This window comes from Pagrus major, chromosome 6 (assembly GCF_040436345.1).
Source record: "Pagrus major chromosome 6, Pma_NU_1.0".
NCBI lineage: Eukaryota > Metazoa > Chordata > Actinopteri > Spariformes > Sparidae > Pagrus > Pagrus major.
The window spans coordinates 28,411,111-28,429,622 of record NC_133220.1 but is presented as its reverse complement, the minus strand read 5'-3'; the positions used below and the strand labels follow the sequence as shown (position 1 = coordinate 28,429,622).

The 18,512-nt window shown below is 42.9% G+C and overlaps 1 protein-coding gene across 1 annotated transcript; it reads right to left on the bottom strand.

Moving 5' to 3' along the window:
• Positions 1 to 5,989: 5,989 nt before the first annotated feature.
• Positions 5,990 to 18,499, bottom strand: taf4a (TAF4A RNA polymerase II, TATA box binding protein (TBP)-associated factor). The gene is made up of 15 exons (XM_073468138.1): positions 17,268 to 18,499; positions 16,774 to 16,907; positions 16,359 to 16,478; positions 15,127 to 15,216; positions 14,817 to 14,939; positions 14,543 to 14,632; positions 14,216 to 14,428; positions 13,161 to 13,287; positions 12,236 to 12,338; positions 11,307 to 11,476; positions 11,080 to 11,210; positions 10,712 to 10,837; positions 9,216 to 9,272; positions 9,004 to 9,126; positions 5,990 to 7,343 (listed from the first exon to the last, which is right to left on the bottom strand). Exons 1-15 carry the CDS (start codon positions 18,028 to 18,030, stop codon positions 7,179 to 7,181), a joined length of 2,535 nt encoding a protein of 844 aa, XP_073324239.1. The 5' UTR covers positions 18,031 to 18,499; the 3' UTR covers positions 5,990 to 7,178.
• Between the last annotated feature and the right edge of the window lie 13 nt (positions 18,500 to 18,512).

Here is an 18,512-nt window from a genome sequence, read left to right as displayed (position 1 = left end):
CAAACTGCATTTGAAAAGAGCATTTTCTACTAATCATGGTTGTGTTTTGTAGTGGAGTATCAATAAAAGACCTTTTTACATCCCCAACATTTATTCAACAACTATAGTTGCTATTACCGAATGCTGAATACCCAAAGGTATACAGGTAGCACACACTGATTTATTCTGGCCTTGTCAACCAGCATGCAAGCGTTTTTTGGCAATATTCATTCTCCCCAGGGGATGAATCCTTACGATATTGATGATCCCCAGACTTTTCCTTCAGAAACACAATACAATTTTGGTTTTGAATAAAACTGTTGAATGGATTGTCATTCAATTTGGTAGACATTCATGTTGCCCTGAGGATGAATTGTTATACACTAACTGCAATTTCTTTTGGTTTCTGAGGTGAAGAATATGTCAGAGTCTCTTGCTTAATAATTTACAAAAGGATCTGCTGTGGCAAACAAGAATGTCCGTAAGCTTGAGATAAAAATACCACCCTGCATTGCGTGGAAAGGAGGGAGGGGATTGCTAACTGCAAACTGACAAGAAGTTAGCTAAAACGACAACAACGCTTACAGCAGCTTTAATTCTGATTCTGAAATAACTGAACTGCTTACCAATTCATGTATCATTCATTTATTTCACTGAACAGAGGAGGGAAACTGTGATACTTAAAGCGGAAATAAACAATAAAAACAACAATAAACTTTCCCTCCCCCCATAGTGTTTCCCTGTGTTTTTTCTCTTGGCACCGCTGTTGCAAAGGCAGCTTTAGCAGCATGGATACCGCCAGCACGCTGGCTAATGTCCATAGCAAAAAACAACCATAACAAGCCCAATTTGACCCCAATCTCTGAGCTATGAAAAGGCAGGGTAAAGTCTCAGGTCCCAGTGGTAAGAGTAAACACAAAGCAATGGGGGAACAAACTTTGACACAACCCCAGGGTTGTGTGAATGCCCGCTCATTCTTGTTTTACCTTGGTTTCTATCACCTTTCCTCTTCACCTTCTTTGGCTCCTCCGTCAGCGCGGTGCTTTTTTATTTGCAGTGTAGTTTCCACAGTTATTCCAGTTGTTCCACTGTTACCTGCGGATAGTGACTGGGGAGAACAATGCCTCTTCCTGTTTTGGTTGCGCAATGGCAGATGCACTTACTTTTTTTGCCGTAATGCATCCTTCATTCACAAGGAGTAATACATACCCCGTGAAAACAAATTGGTAAATGACTTCTGTGGCTCCCTTCTGTGAAAGGGTCTAATGAAACACATCATTAAGTTGCATTGTGGGAAATGTAGGATCGAGTGTTTTTGGAGCCTGACCTAGAGAGTCAAACTGAGGATATCGCTGCCTTCTTCGCTCTTATTGTCGTCTCCCAGCCCTATGAACATGCAGTAGTAAATGAGGACTTTAATTTAATTGGAATTGTACTCATTACTGAGCATCTTCAATATTGATAACTGAACTCTCTAATGATGAGTTTTGACACTAACTCTGTGAATGTTCACACAACCACCCAAAACTACTTGTACTTGTCCTGTTCAGAAATCATCACCATGAATGATGCATCACGGTATATCGCTCTGCTGTTATTAGTTGACATACTGAACCTCAGTACATGAGGCCTGTGCTGCGTGTTGCTGCTGATGCTGAGCAGCTCTGTTGAGGCCAACTTCTCCGTGTGATTACATGCTAGAGTGCAGTTGGAAATTCGAGCTGCATCCTCGAGCAGAGCGGCTACTCTAATCAACTGGATGTAATTCCTCACCTTAGCCACAGGTTAAGTGCCTTCCCCGGGACACTGGCTACATCTCTAAATGGTAGGAGATGATTCCTTCGCAGCTAAGTCGGTCTCTGGTGTCCTTTAGGGTACAATCAAGCTTCCATTCCCATCTGCCCCTCCATTTCCCTCTGTCAGCATCACTCCAGGAAGACAGGCCTACACTTACCATGAATAATGGATGTGCAGCACAATCATTAGTATAAATAAATAATTGCCCGCCACACGTGTGTAACAGAATGAGTCGTGTAAATGTAATGATGATATTACTGTAACACGACGGGGAGCAATGACAGCCTCTGTGGCCCTGTGCCCAATGTAAGCTGATTAGTCGCAGCTTGATGACTCTGTTCTTATATGTGTGCGTCTTATGTTTGGACTCCTTTTTCCCTTTAAAGAGAATAATTTCCATATGTGACACAGTGATTAGCCACCAAAGAGATGACACTTTTCATACATAATTCATTTTTGTCTTTCTGAAGCTTATAAGGCGCTTCAAGGTTAGGTGAATTAATCTCAAACGGTATCTCATGGTCATTCATACTCAGTTTTGTATGGTTGTTTGTTTGTTTTCCCAGATTGAAAATGTTGGGGTATCTAATTGGTAACATGGTCGATTTTTCAGCAGAATTTTGCAACTTTTACCTGTGCCAAGAAAGTTCTGTTTCTGGTCTGGTTTGTTTTTCTTTTTCTCTGTTTGTTAGCAGGATTTCAGAAATAATACTGGCCCTATTTTCATGAGACCCAGTGGAGTCGTGTAGCATGGGCCAATGTACTGGAGAGCCCATTACGTTTTGGAGCAGATCCGAAAAGCAGGGCGGGTACATACATTTTATTTCACTTTGTGTGATAGAGCATTTGGCCCTTGTGGAATAACTGTCATACATCTTAAAATCCAGCTGATGGAAGTCAAGTTCAATTGTGACAAAACACAGCCAACTGTAGAGATACGATGACTTCATATCATGATCCACATACAGTAAATGGGATAGCCGACACGTGTGTTTGCTTAAACTTCATACAGAAAGCAGTCATTACAGGGTACTTGCACATATCATGCAACTAATTACTTTGGTTGTGACTGAAATATCTCAAAAACTTTCAAAAGGTGTTTGTAACTACAATTTTTCAACTTGTGAAAGTCGCAGTAGTCATAAAAAAGTATAAGTATAATCAGAAAGACTACAAACACATAAGAGACGTTAAACACTTGTAAAACCCGAGGTGACGGCCATGTTGGTGTTGGTGACGTATATTGAGCGAGACAACATAGTTCACTTTGCAGTTTTTGCAAAATAAATGATATTTTACTATCTTTACATGAAACTGTAACATTCTTAACTTGCAAAATTATCTTTTAAATTGATAAACATATGTTTAATTCATGGCACAATTCGGGATCAAAAGATCATATGTCTCTTGCCAAGAGGCTTCTTCAGTTGAACTGAACTGAAGAAGCCTCTTGGATGAGAGGTGAAACACCTTCAGGAAACTGAAACACGTCCAGCTGCCTACGATACAGCACTTAGAATTACCATGACCTGGATGACTGAGAGCCTTCATCAACATACTGTGCCCACAGCTTCACTAAACTGCTGGCAAGGCTGAAGACTCTTAGTTTTGTATTGTCAGTGCCTGCCTTCCATAGCGTACCACACTGGACACTGGACTCTTAAATTAGTCAAACAAGTTGTTATGGAGTCTTGAGGATCACAGTAAGATCAATATACAACCCAGATAAGAGATAAGACAAGACACAATCTGAGATCTGTGTTAAAATGCAAAAAGCCGTTTTGACTTCCACATCTGCCTGTGTCTTTAGAGTCTGGCGCCTGAGCTTGTTTGTTCCGGTGTGTGTCTGAATGTGTGTCACACATTTCTCTGTGTGCACCACAGGTGTGTACGCTCAACACATTTTGGTGCCTCATATAGGAGATGACTTTGTAAATGGAGATGTTCCTCTCCTGTGGGCTGACACTGCCTGCTGCTTGACCTGATTCAGCTCCATTAAAGAGGCCAACAGGCTATTAACCCCCGCATCAATACCTCACAGGTTCAGCCGCGCTTACAAACCCATTTCAGCAGCGGCCATAAACACTGGTCTTATTATAGTATCTCTGGGCCAAAGCACAGTGCCCCGGTCCCCATAACAAAAGAGTCCTAAAGTCAGCATTAACCTCGGCAAACAAGGGCACACGCGCACAGGAAATGGACTTGCGCGGGGGTGTAAACTAATGAACTGTTGTTGCATGTTATATTTCAGGGTCTGATTCGTCACGAAAGGCTGAAAATCATTCACTTTCATTCCAGGATAAAAGTGGTTATAGGCTGCTGGATTTGTGCATCTTAATGGATGATAAAGTGCAGCGACTGGATCGCAGTGTGCCACATCAGTTCATCCAAATCACATTCTCGTGTCCCTCCTAGGACAGAGTTTTATTCATAAGCTCAAAGCTTAATCAACAATATGCAAGGAGGCGTTGAAAAGGATCAAATTAATTAACTGACTTTTAGTATTGCATTTGTCTCACAGCGTGAATACGGTGGGATTACGAATGGAATTTGGAATTCATTGGTTTGAGAAGGAAAGTCGATGAAAAAAATATCACAACCTTCTTATTCATCTGGCTATAAGGGTCTCACCTCAATAAAGATTTCCCTAACTATCCGATTCATGTAAGTAATGGGGGCCAGGGAAGCTTTCATCGGCCTCTAACCATCATTAAAACTGCAGAGCCCCTCTGTGAGCGTAAACAAGCAAAGAGTTTTAGACTGGAGACTTATCATAAAAGTGCAAGAGAAACACCCTGCTGAGAAGAGCTATCTCGGAATCAGACAGAAAAGCACCCATAGCTAAGTGCAGAAGAACAGTGGCAGGCATGAGTGCGCGCGCACACACACACACACACAATAAACTTGCTTTAGATATGGTGTGTTATATAATCGCACCGTGGGGTGAAAGCAAAAATGACAACACTGAATGTAACAAATTAACAACAGGCCCCTTTAATAAATGTCATGGAGGGAAGCAGTGATGTTACTCCTCTCTTCCGCCCTCTGGCAGGCTCAGGGTGTTTACCCAACACCCTCAGGTGCAGTGACTGAGATGTCGCTAGGCAACCGCACCATCCCTGTTGTTGCTCTGCCTCTGGCACTCAAGTGGGAGCTTATGTGGACTTAACTCTGAAAGAGCGGCAGTGCTGAGGAGTGGAAGGGGGATTACCAGGAAAAATATTGGATTGGGTTGAGGCACGAAGGGAGAAGGGCGAGGCCTAACCTGAATCACCACCGCCACCAGACAGAGACACTGTGAGGGACTGTCAGGCTGGTCCTGTACTCACAACCCAAAGCCTGGTGTTTATCTGGCTCTGCTGCGTCTCAGCAGCACAATGCTGTGATATTATTAAAGAATCCAGATTGTTTTGTCTTTTTTCTTGGCCAAAGCAAAATGGGAGTGCTAGACAGGTTAGTGTGTACTGTGTGTGTCAAGCAGAGCAAAGCATGAACGTGTCAACAATAAAGTCAGCCAAACGTAGCCGGGTAACATGAAGTATAAAGAAGAAGCTGCAGCTCCAGTCCATGTGAGCTACAGGAGAGTCCTCTAATTTGGCAAAATGAGCTATTGCCACCTAGTGGCTCCCAGATGTACTTTCATTATGGAAAACGAAATTGTGGCTCATCACCACTGATAGCTCCAAATATACACTTATTATTCCTCTTTGGTGGACACAGATACAAAAGCTGCTCGCAATCATTGTAACATCAGGCTTCCGTCCCAGTGGCACAATGGCCTAATTATTTCCAGTCAATGCTTGTTGTGAATGTTCGCAGATGATGTTGCAGCTGTTGCCAGTGCGCCGTGTGTTGGGCTGATAATGGAGACGGACTCAAACAAGACAACCCAACAAAGAACAGCACAGACTGGCAGCAGACTGTGTGTGAGTGTGTTTCATTCTGTGTGCTCTGCTCATGGGAGTTGGGCTCAATACACACCTATGTAGACCCAGGGGACACACACACTGTGTACTACATGTGGCTTTGCAGATGTTAGGGGATTAAGTGGAATTATCTGTGAACAGGTAGAGTAAGAAGGAATTAAAGGCATTCAGCTCATTCACCTACAAAGCCTCAATATCCTCAGTGCCACATGCAGCACACACACACAGGTGTTTTAATAATGCAATGCTGCCACCTAGTGTGAGACGATGAAATACAAAAAACCCTGTTACTGTAAAATCATCATTTATTCAAACTTTTCAATAGAGAAAATGTGTTTTTCTTTATGCTGTATGGGTAAATTCTCAATTCTATACAAAACTGTGTGTAAAACTTTAGGTGTAACATTTACAAATATACAGAAAGAGGCTCCAGTTTGTTTTGCTGGAGGACACTGTCAGTCACTATTAAAAGAGTAAAAATGTGTGTTGGTGGGCAGCTATAAAAATAGAAATCAGCTTCCAGGAGATGTATGTTTGGTATAGCGATACAGGTTTACAGCCTTCTGAAAACAGTTTAAGATTGAGAAATCAATACATGTTACACTCATTTTTAAAAGGACAATTTAACAGATTAAAAACAAAGAACACACCTCTCTTCACACATTTTGAAAACATCCTACGCATGTAAATGCATTTTGTTTTGAATTTAAGCTACACAAAACAACTGAGGTGTCACATGAAATTAAATAAATAACTAAACATTAATTTAAGCTTGAGTTTAGTAAATAAATATGCTGAAAAAAACAAAAATCAAATGAACTGATGGAGATGGCAGACACAGAGCGAGCTACTGCTTCATGAGTTACAGAAAGGTTAATTGCTTCAGGATGGCTATATGGCTTATTCATAGGTAGGAAGGCAACTCAGTAGGTTACACAGTCTGGAGTTCAAACTAATTCAGTTGACAAAACAAACATAAAATTATCATTCAATATAATTATTGGTGGTCTATTAAAACAAGTGTTGATTTCCATTGCTTCAAAGCCTAACGCACACAAACAACTGATCAAAAAATAAACTGTACTGTGTGACAGTGCATACTTGTACATTAAGTCATTTGTTCGCACAAAAACCCTTCCTCAGAAAACATGTATCCATTTTTTGCACTTTCTTGAAAAACAAGTTGAACAGGGTAAATAAAGGGACTGTAGTCCATGACTGCTCTGAAAGAAAATAGGCATTATTTGAGGAGAGAGGTAGAGAGGCCATCCAATATGGCTACTACTGTATTTCAGGTTACTGTATAACTGAAAGACCTTCAAATGTGCCAAGTCGCTGCTCTCCTCCTCTTCATTTATAAGAGTCTCTTATACTCTCTCTGTGGTGGGAGCTGTTGCTCTCTCCACACACTTCACTTCCCCCCATCCTCTCTCTCCTCTCTCCTCCTCCTCCTACTCGTCGTCTCTGACATCAAGCCTATTTGAGAAAGCCCTTGTAGAGGAAATGGGAGTGACTGGTAAATCTCTCGTTCTCCAAACAGAAGAGCAGGTCCCTGAGATTGACACGCGTGATGCGCTGCCGTGTGGGTCTGGAGCCTGACGAACCAGCGCCACCAGACAGAGAGGGGCCTGATCCTGATCCCTGCAAGATGAGAGATGGGGGAGGGTGTGACAGCGGAGTGGGTATGTGATATTTGGAGGAGTGGTTGGAAGAGTAGACCTAAGATTTAAGAAGTACCAATACAACAATGCAAACATACTACCCTTCAAGTAAAAGAACTGAAATGTTATATATCTGCATCCTATGAGGAACTACTAGCAGCTAGAAATGACAGTTAAAGGTGTAAAAAGGTTTAAATCAAACTGCTAATTGCTGCACCGAGACAAGAGAGTCAAATATGTCGTTGTCGGTGTGAGCAAACACGTAACTACAAGTTATGAACTTCTTTTTAAAATACAAAAATGTCAAAATGAGTTCTTATCCATATCAGCCAAGATAAGTAGGTATTTATCGGTTATTCGTATCATAGTAAAGTCGAGGTATGAATAAGCATTATATGGAAAAATGTGTGTTCAATGCAATAAAACAGCATAGAGCAGGTGAGAATATTAATGCATAGATGCATGTTGGTTAGTGAGCCAAAGTTGTCAGGACCTTTTCTTCTTTCTTTAAAGTCGATAGTGTTTTAAGATGAAATAGATATTTGCTAAACAGCGGTCTATCATAAATATTCTGGATGAATCATAATTCCATAGACCCTATCAAGGCCCTTTTTCTAAGATATCAATGCCTTGCAGATCATTTAGGAAGCACTGCAGTTATGACGACAGTTTCTCTGGTGTATTTTCATGAATTCTAAGAATTTCATAAAGAAGTCTACATCATGAAAAGCAGCAGAAAAGCAGCATTATCATTGAGAGGCAGGGAAGGTGTATGAATTAAAGTCTTTAAATGGCTGCAACCTTGGTCAAAGCGAGTTAATAAAAGAAGTGATATTAAACATTTCTGTCAGCAAAAAAGAAAGTACACAGAGCCATTTACTGCAGTGAATTTCTTTGATCAGGCTCTGCTCATGTAATCGCTCCCCAGTGAATCCAAACAACAATAAGAGATTCAATGTGGAGAAAAACAAACCCCCAAACAATAACAATAAAACGGAGCAGAACCAACATACGCATAAAGGATGTATATGGAAAGAACAAGTCAAAGAGAGCCAACACTGATGGGGAAGAAAAATCCAGAAAGAGATGTAGATTGTGGTCGAAGGAGAAATCAATTAACTCAACCAGTAACAGTGACGTGTAGCAGGTGGGATCAAGCTCAACTGGCAGCTGCAGCACGGTGAGTAAAGGTTTGTTATATTGTCTCAGTGTATGACTGAAAGTGACAGGTGCCTTTTTTCGAATGTGATTTGTAATTACAAGAGTCAGCTGACTGTGTGCATGAGTACTGCGGTGTGCCCTGCCACAACTAATGAGCCGCTTCATTCGATTATTTTCTCCAGATATGTGACAGCACAGATGACTGGCAGCAGGTTCCTGTCAGGTTAGCGTGAGCTGTGTGAACACGTGTGTCAGTGACAGCTCAAGAACAAATCAACTTTGTCTGTCTGATAGAGTTACCAGAGAGAAGAACTGACTGTTGAACATAGCTATTTCTGTAAAAAATATTTTATACTGTCTGATTTTGAAGTGTGAGTCACATTTTGAGTGCCATGCAGATAACTGTTAGGACAGAGGTTATAGACAGTTACCCCAGGATAAACAAGACTATATGGGGAATATATTTTGTTGAGTGTTACCTCAGCTGCAGCAGAGGAGGATGGAGAATCCAGAATCTTCCTCTTCTTCCTAGGACCAATGGCTGCCAGAGCCGTCAGGTTGGCCTCCCTCTGTCTCATCTGAGCCAGCTCCTGCTGCTGCATCTGGACAATACACACATACCAACACAGTAATCAAGCACACAGCACATAAACATCCAAAAACAAAGACAAGTCGTCTTTCTTTATCCTACCTCTTTCGCCTTCTGTTTCAGACGCAGCTGCTCTGGGTCCTCTTGCCGAGCTCGAGACTGCAAGGCCAAAAGCAAGACATATTAATAACTGATGTTGGCAGACGGTAGACCGAAGCCCAGGTTGTGTAGGAATAGCAATACTCTGGACTTTGCAGGTGTTTGAAAATTAATGAGGTCCAGTCTTTATGAATATCTCCAAACTAGAATGACATTGAACTCTTTCTGAGTTTGAAAAGCAGATTTGACATCAACTACTTGCTTTGGCGAAACCTGAAGACTACTGAACATTTCAAGGAATAGTGTTTAAGTATAGCTTAACACTGTTTAAGTGTTTATACTGCCTAAAAGTTGAGTGAATACCTTTTCACAACCTTCTTTTGTTATTTCCAGATGATTGATTAAATCCATGCATCATTTTGTTCTCAATGTCAAATACCAACTGGAATTTAATTCAGTGCTATAAATTTGCTTCCTGTGCCATTTGATAAATCACACAGTATATTTTTTGGACACTGTTCGAGTTAAATCTTAACAGGTATCCTGCGGGTAAGTCAAAATTAAACGCAGGCGACCTTTTGTCAAACTTTAGCTGCAGGATAACGGAACATTAAATAGAGGCCGAACAAACCAGGACAAAGCTACCACATTATCTTTAAATATAATTAGAATTTTCACAAATAGCCCTTATGACATATCATTTGGATGTCTGTCAGTAACCCTTTTCATACAGAGGCTCTGCATTATTGGTGCAGCGAAGGCTCACCATTTCTGTGGTGTGTCAATTCATACAACACTCCAGCGCTGCTGATCCAAAAGAGGCGTGACGGTACACATCATGACGTTGAGATCTGTGTGTTTTTTGTGTGTGTTTCCCCCTGTGTCCACCTGTTAATCTAAACATGTACCCGTGGACTGTTTATAATCATATGGATGCTGTTATAATGTGTTGTGATTGAGATCCTGACCCACCATACATCCTGGAAAGTGACAAAGTTACGTTTTTCGCTCTAAATTACATAATTACATAATCGCCATCAGTAAACAGGACGCTGACGTCTGACTCTCTCACTCGTAGGGAGGGATGCTGTTTTCTGGGGGAAAGTTCCCTGAAGTCTCGGTCGGGAGGGCTGACCGTCGCGGTGATATTTTTCAAGACAGTAACTACAACAAAACAATTGTGGAAGGAGACAAACACTTGGTGAGTTAAAGTTTTTTGCCGGGGACAGACGCTGTTTTTCGGGCAGAAATGTGACCAAGAGTCGGTAGGACAGACAGGAGAACAGACACACCCTTGATCCGCACCTCCGTCTTATCCATTCACACAGATGCTGGCTCGCCTCTGCTGCGGCTCTGATACTACCTCCGGCGCATCAAAGCCACAGCGAAACTGTCCCCCCTCTCCGCATCTGAAACTTTCACACAGACGGCGATGCGGAGAATCGGCACATGATTCCCATATTGATAGGGCAGTGTGAAAGGGGCTAGTGCCACTGTACCTTAGCTGCCTTTAGGAGGATCTCTCTCTCCTGCTCCTCCTTCCGTTGTTTTTCTAACTGGTCCAGCTGCTCAAAGAACTTGAGCTGAGCACGAACATCACTGCTCTGCTCGTGTTTGTTATCCTCCTGCAGACAGATAGTGTTAAAAATGTTATCACAGAAGAGACAAAAGCATTACAGAAAGAAATGATTGCATAAATGTGAACTCAGATAAGATGTATCTGTCATTTTCATCCCAAGAACACTAATACAGTAGACTCTTTGGTGTCGTAGCATCAGTATAATTTGTCTGCAAGAATCTGGTTAAACCGTTGGGGGGATATTTACGCAAGTAGTGGAGTCTCTCCATAACATTATTGTAAACAAACCTTGAAATTGCCATTTTTATGCTGGGCTACTTGGGAAACTTTTTCCAGCAGGTTCTGGAGCCGCTGCTGTGTAGCATGGGAGACGTAGTTCACCACCTCTGCACCCAGGTCTGTCACACCGTACCTCCTGCCTGGAGAAAAAAGATACAGCAAGACGTGTTCGAGGCTTAAGGGGGTGGATGGATTCAGGGTGATGTTGCATTTCAAAAATGTTTTACGAGTCTCACCAATCTCCAGCATTCTCCTCTGCAGCAGAGCACAGGAGAGAAAAGCCTCGTCCTTACATGAATGTGTCACCACTCCCACCAGACCAGAATTGGTTGCCAGGATATTAGCACTTTCCTCTGATAGGTTCACTCCGGCCATGGAGGCCACGTCATTAATGTCGTCATCATCTCTGCAAACATAAATGCAGTTAGGCAAACCCAAATACTAAAGAAGTGAATAACATTGTTCATCTCATTACAATGCAATGTTCTGCTGGGAAACCTTGGGGTCCATACATGCAGATGCCACCCTGACATGCAAAAACTATGCTGCAAAAACTAGTCCAATCCACAGGTGGGCCTCCACACATAGGACTTGGTCCAGCACTTCCCATGGATGCTTGACTGATTTGAGATCTGTTAAAGTTAGAGGGCAGGTGGACACCTTGAGCTCTTTGTCAGTTCTTCTGCCCATTCCTAAGCAGTCTTTGCTGCGTGGGCTCTTTGTCCTGCTGGGGGGGTAGGGGGGCACCGTCGTCATGACGTGGTGAACCTGGTATGAGCGTGGTGCATGTCAAGTGGCATCCACATGGATGCCAGGACCTAAATTTTTTCAACATTGCGTTGTTGATGATGAATTTCATTCACTTAACCTGTTAGTCCTTGATGTTGTAGCTGATCGGTATATGGTCTTGACGTGGTATTACAAAAATAGCATTGAAACTTGGAGAATGATGATTATATGTGATTAATTTGTCCAGCTTCACATTTTTGAAGTTATAAAGGTATGATGACAATGACATTATAAAAACATTCATTTTTATGATGCTGGACAAGCTAGAAAACTTCCCAAAAGTTCATTTTCTACCGATGATGCTAATACGAAAACCAATGTGATTAAGTAACATTTATTGTAAAACTGATTTGAATGGTGTTATTTCTAGTCTTACTTGAAAGTGCCACCCGCCTCTTTCAGTTTGTTCCTTTGAGCCGGGGTCAAGGCTGCAGCCAAGACTTGCTTAGGAACAGGTGATGACTCCATCTTCACAGGAACTAGCAGAGACACAAAATCACAATATATAGTACAGGTCACCCAAAGAAAGACACAAACGTGCACAGACAGATGGTGTTATTATACTCCTTTTCCACTGGTCAAAAATCCCACTTCAACCTGTTAAGATCGGGCTTTGACTTTAAACCCGGGTCTACTGCAGAGTCAATTGACCCAGGTTTTTTTCCACCTCACCTCGGCTTGGCTTTGATCTAAACTAAGACCTGGGTGAACACGCTAAATTCCGCCGTGCAAAGTGATGACGTGTTATCAACATCCGGTGGTGGCACGTAAAAAAACAAGGAATTTTGGATGCATCTTTTCAAGGATGTTTTACTATTGGACACAGTGTTGGAGGTGGAGCCCCATTCATTCCTATGAAAATACCTGGATCACCGACCAAGCCGGCTAACTTCCAGTGTAGTGCCAGTCTAACTTGAGGGGGGATAAAATAATTTAGTTGTGCGGCTCTTCTAGACTTTCCAAATGTTATTGGACCAAATGGCTCAAATTATGATAGCAAAATTAGTCATTTAGCGGGGGTCATCACACTCAAAAGAATTCATCAACTGTTTTACAGATGCTTCTTTCACGATTTGGTCTATTGGTGTTTTCTCTTCTGTTACAACTGTTTCCGGCGCATTCGTGACGTAAAACGTGACGTCAGTGGCGTACAACATGATGCTTCAGATAAAAATCACAGACGGGCTGCCTTGCCTGCGGGAAGTGGGAATGAGGTCAATAGGTGATTTTTAGCAGGTTGAAAAAACTAGCGTAGACCTGCTAATTTTGGTGAAAAAGTGGTATTAGACTGACATGCTTACCTGGCTGAACCTGTTGCTGTCCAAGCATGATGCGACCAGGGGCCTGATTCCTGAGAGTCACCATGGGGGTTGTCGGTAAGGTTACCTGAGGTCTCAGCATTGCTCTCTGCTGCTGAGGCTGGAGAACCTGCAAGGGTGAATTCAAATGCTAATGATGTAATTACTAGCAGAGTGGCATGTATGTAGAGAAAAATCGAAATATTTGCAATGCCTTATATTTAGGGGTGGGCTATATGGGCAAAAAATATCTCGATATTTTTTGGGATTTTGGCTATAACGATAATCAGTCAATATCCTTTAAAATGTGATTGGAATTGTCTGAGTTAGGGCTTGTGTCCACCAAACACGTTTTTAGCGAAAACGAAAACAATCTTTTTTTCCTCCGTCTTCCTCGGCATCATTTCAAGAATATTTGCATCCAGACCAATCCACTGAAAACGACTGAAAACGCTGTAGTTCATATTCCAGGCCTATAGGTGGCGCTTGAAATTCACGAAAAACGGAGAAGAAGAGACGGAGCATGCGCAAAAAGCTTGCGCACTGTAAACAAACAGACAGTAGACGGAGAACACACAACAACAAGAAGACGAAAATGGCTAGTGCAAGGAAACCAGAATCATTTGTGTGGACCGATAATGAGGTCGAACTGCTGCTGTGACACACTCGACTACAAGGCGAGTAAGTTGCAAGAAACACGAACACAAGCATGTAGTCCGCCATTGTTGTTGTTGTTGTTATGAGACGTCACGGGGTTCAGAGGTCGAAGGCAAGAGGTCGAGGGGTGGGGCGAATCCTGCCATGCTGTAGAGAGCGTTGCTGCACCGTGTATTAAGTGGATGTGAGGAGTTTCCGCGTGCGTTTCAATATTTTTGGCGAAGTAATTTAAATACTCGATAATGGAAATTTGCACATCGTCAAAACAACAATGACGATATTATCGCAAACGATATATATCGCCCACCCCTACTTATATTTGATATAACTTCCAGATTTTATAGATTTAAGTTATAGATTTGAGTTAAGTCAACATTTGAGATATTAATTAATTGGTTTACCAGTGAGGAGGTCTGTCCTGGTTTGCTAACTCCTGGCTGGAGCTGGGGCCTGCTGACTGGAGCAGTGAGGCGGGGGGCTGGGCTGCCCAGGACCACCGTGCTGGGGGTGGGTGAGGTGGAGGAGGCTGGAGCTGAGGCCAGCTGGGGGAGCTGACTCTGCTGGATGAAGGCTGCTGAGTCTGGGGTGAGCTGTCTCAAGGCTGGGAGGCTTCTCTACAGAACACAAGCAGGTGGATGAACATTACAGAAATGAGCTTAAAGATGAGATAGTGTTTGCTGTGGCCCAGATAATATGAAAGATATTTTATGGCATATAAGCTTTCTTACCTTGAGGAAAGGCACAAGGTAAGGTTGGGGTGAGGAGTTTAGCTCTTTGTATAATCTGCTGGTGAATTCCTCCGCTTCCAGTTTGCCCTCCTAGTACAACATAAAGGCATATAGAGCTGGGAGTGAGAGATGCTTCTCTTGGCTGAGGGTTTTCAACTATTAAAGGCTAGCTGGGTTTCCTTCAGCTCTCATTTGTCAACATCCTTGCTAAACTTAAAACATGTATAAAATACAGCAGGTTCATGTGTGTCTCCTGTGTGTGCGGCTCACTCACCAGCAGGTCCTTGACCAGCTCTCTCACACTGGCTGCAGTCTCTGTTGATTGTTTCCCAGTGGATGCCAGCTTGATCAGTGTAGACAGGAAGCTCTTACATTTCTTCACATTCTCCAATGTCTCCTGTCAAAAAACACAGAACATTTTATGATTTTATAACAGATAATGAACAAATTCAAATATAAATTGTATAATACAATTATTATATAAATAATAATTATACTGTAAATTTCTACTTAAGAATGATTGTCATGAACTCTGCAGTAGACTCCGAGCTCTATCTGATTCCTCTGGGCTTAGCACAACTCACTTTGCTCACTGTTACTGAGGTAACTGTGGTCCCAGCTGTTTGGCTGATGGTCCTGGGGGTCATTCCTGGTACTGGAGCCCCAACTGAGCTCTGAGAAGACAGAAATCAACATCATAACATGTTATTTGGTTTGTTGATTCATTTCAAAACACACTTTTCAAGTCATCACAAGAGAGACTTGGTTTTAGAGCTGTTTCAGAGTTGATCAAGTGCATCACACTTCAGGTTCCTAAGAGGAAACAGGTGCACTTCCTCAAGAAAAAGAAAATACTTAAATGTGTTGGTTTTAAGATATTAGGGAAAAAGTCAGCGCTCCAGCTGTATTACTTGGTCATTTTGGGATTATTTTATGCAAGACTGGAAAGCCTGCTGATGCATTTTGGCAGCTGATATGACATGCCCGACCACCTCTGGCTGATTGGCAGCTGCTGCTGTCAGCACCATCACTGTTGGCTGGATAAAGTCCCATAAAAATAAAAGACAGACCCATCAATGTTTTAGCAATAAAATCAGTCTGAACGTTCAGTCCAATTATTTTATCAACTTGAAAAGAAAGCAACTGTGCAAAAACTTTGCTAATTTCATATTTGCAGTTTCATGTTTGTCTGAAGCGAACCTGAACTGAATTTGAGTAACCTTTGCAATTGCTGTGTTATATTCATCTAGAACACTACATTTCAGCTTTAGTAATACATTGCATGCCATAGAGATCCATGTAAGTGCATACATAGGTTAACTTTTTTACAATAACAAACCTACATTAATTTTGCTTTATAGATAGCTAATAGAGGCATGATACTGTTAAGAGTCCAGTATTTCCTGAGACCTCTGCCTGCTGGCATTTATAGAATATCTCTTTATAAATGCATATAATTCCTTCAAATCTTTTAACTCCACTGTAGTAAATCCATGAAACAAGGTCGAGGATTACTAATAAACCCAGGCAATTAAAAACAACATTTATTCACCTTAAAATATATCAGAATAAATAACACATCCTCAAAAAATGAGAGCTTGCATTCTTTTCATGGTGGACAAGTGCATTTATTAGATCCCACTAGTGTCACTTTGACAGACAAACTTGTAATATTAGGGTGTACTACAATATAATATTATGCTGACCTAATTTCAAACAGTGAACATTGTATCACCCTTCAGTCTGCAGCTTTTGCAGGACACCAAGCAAACTGAACATAATCAGTAATGGTTCAACACCAACAGGTAGGGGTTACCTGAAGGACAGGAGGTCTGTGAAGAGTGGTGGTCGCAGTGAGGGACGTTGGAGTTGGACAGGCCTGACGGATGATGGTGCTGGGAGCAACCTGTCTGCTGATGATGGTGTTTCCAGGAGCCTGAGGGGAGACACAAAGCATGACATGATGTGCAACACCCAGTTCCATCAGATCAGAACATTACATCTAAATAAATAAATAAATAAATAGCTATGTGTCCTCGGCACAAATGAAGATTATTAATATTGGACAATAACACACAAGCACACTACTTTCCTTATAAATACACATGAGATAAAATATATCCAATATTCTACTCAACAGGTGTTTCCCTGAGCTGTAGGCAGGAAGGCAAGCTGAACATGGGCGAGATATTATGATTGCCTTATTCCTAGGGCAGTCTGTACAATCTTACCTGGCCAGGAGGCATGTTTGTTGGTGTAGCCGGCCGAGGTGCTAGGCCTCCCTGCGCCTGTGCCTGCATCTGGGCCAGAGCCTGCTGAGGAATCATCAGCAGCTGTCCACTCTCACTGCGTACAAGCACCATCCCTGACACAAGTCACAAAATGTGTCACAAAAAGAGACAACTTTAATATAATGCTGAATGTAGAATGGTCTGTTATCACCTGAAAAACTACTGTTGAGTGTGAACATGATCACTTCATGTAAGTGGTCACGATCAATCATAACAGATCAGAGGTTTTGGTGTAACTGAAATGATCTGTCCATTATGAGTAACCACTGACTTTCTCTGTGTTCTGTACAGGATCATCATTGTTCAAAAAGGATATAATCTCTCAATGTTTATTTTTACAATCATTGAACAGGGCCATTGAAAATGAAACCAATGTGGTCAATCAAGTGTGGGAATAACTGCATGTTACAGTAAAGAGTTGTGCCTTCACTCACCCGGCGGGAGCTGGATGTTATGTACACTGGGCTGTCCAGGGGAGGTCTGGGGGAGCCTTGGGGCCAACATCTGAGGCGTCGCGGCTCGGATCCCGCCTGGACCGGCAGCCACCGTCACCGGAACCCGGGGTGCGCTGGGAATGACAGCCGGCTGCGGCGCTGACTGTATTATTGTTGTGGGTGGCTCTGCCTTGATTATGTGCGACCCTGCGCTCACAGACACCGAGTTGGGGGACTGGCTATTGTTTACAAGCGGGGTTTGACCGGTGATACCTGTCTGACCGGTTGTACTGGCCACAAAAGCAGGGCTCGCATTATTGTTCCCATTAAAAGTTGCCCCAGACCCCGCGGTACTTTGCATAGGCGGCCTGATGAGTGTCACGGCGGGTCCTGTAGCCTGGTTCACAGGCTGAGCTGAGGCGACAACACTGGAGTTCATGAGAGGCGCCTGAATGACACTGTTTGACGGGGGCGTTATCGCAGCGGCCAGCCCTTTAGACATCACTGGTCCACCGGTGACAGCTGTGACAGATACCGCGGCGCTGCTGTTACCAACTCCACTTGCCACGGTCGTTCCCCCGAGAGGGGCAGCGCTTCCCGGATTGTGAGAGTTCATAGTTTGGCTCCCATTGAAAGTCTGCGCTGAGTATGAGCCTACTTTCCCCTGGTGACTGGGGAGAGAAGTTACACCGTCACTAACAACAAGTGGTTTGCCAGGGTCGTGTCCCGTGCTGGAGTCCGTGCTGGCCGTCGATGCATCCATAATAGTAGAACCATGGGGACGTCGTTATGGTGAGACCCCCTGCGCTTCAACTTGTTTAAAAGGAGCACAAACAACCTCCAATGTGATGGGACAGGACTCTAACACAACTACAGTTTTCTCTGTCAGCTCCGGCGCTTGCTTGTCGTGTATACTCAGAGAGACAAAGAGGAAAACAACAATAGTAGTTACAGCGTACCTGCTTCAGCAACCGTCTTGACCAAGTCCCAGCTGGACATTAGCTCGCGCTACCCCCTTGTCCCGGAACTATAGCTATGTAATTACCGGCTGTCTCGTGCCTACCCCAGTGGTTGTTGTGACTTAAGAACAACAGTTGTGACTCTACAGACTGTACGGGATGACAAACTACCGCTTTATTCACCTCTGTGTGTAAAAAAGGCTCACCCAGCGGCCCGGAGCCGACCGCCATCTTCACACTCCTGCGAGCTTGTGAGAATTGAGGTACTGACCAACTGACATGCGCG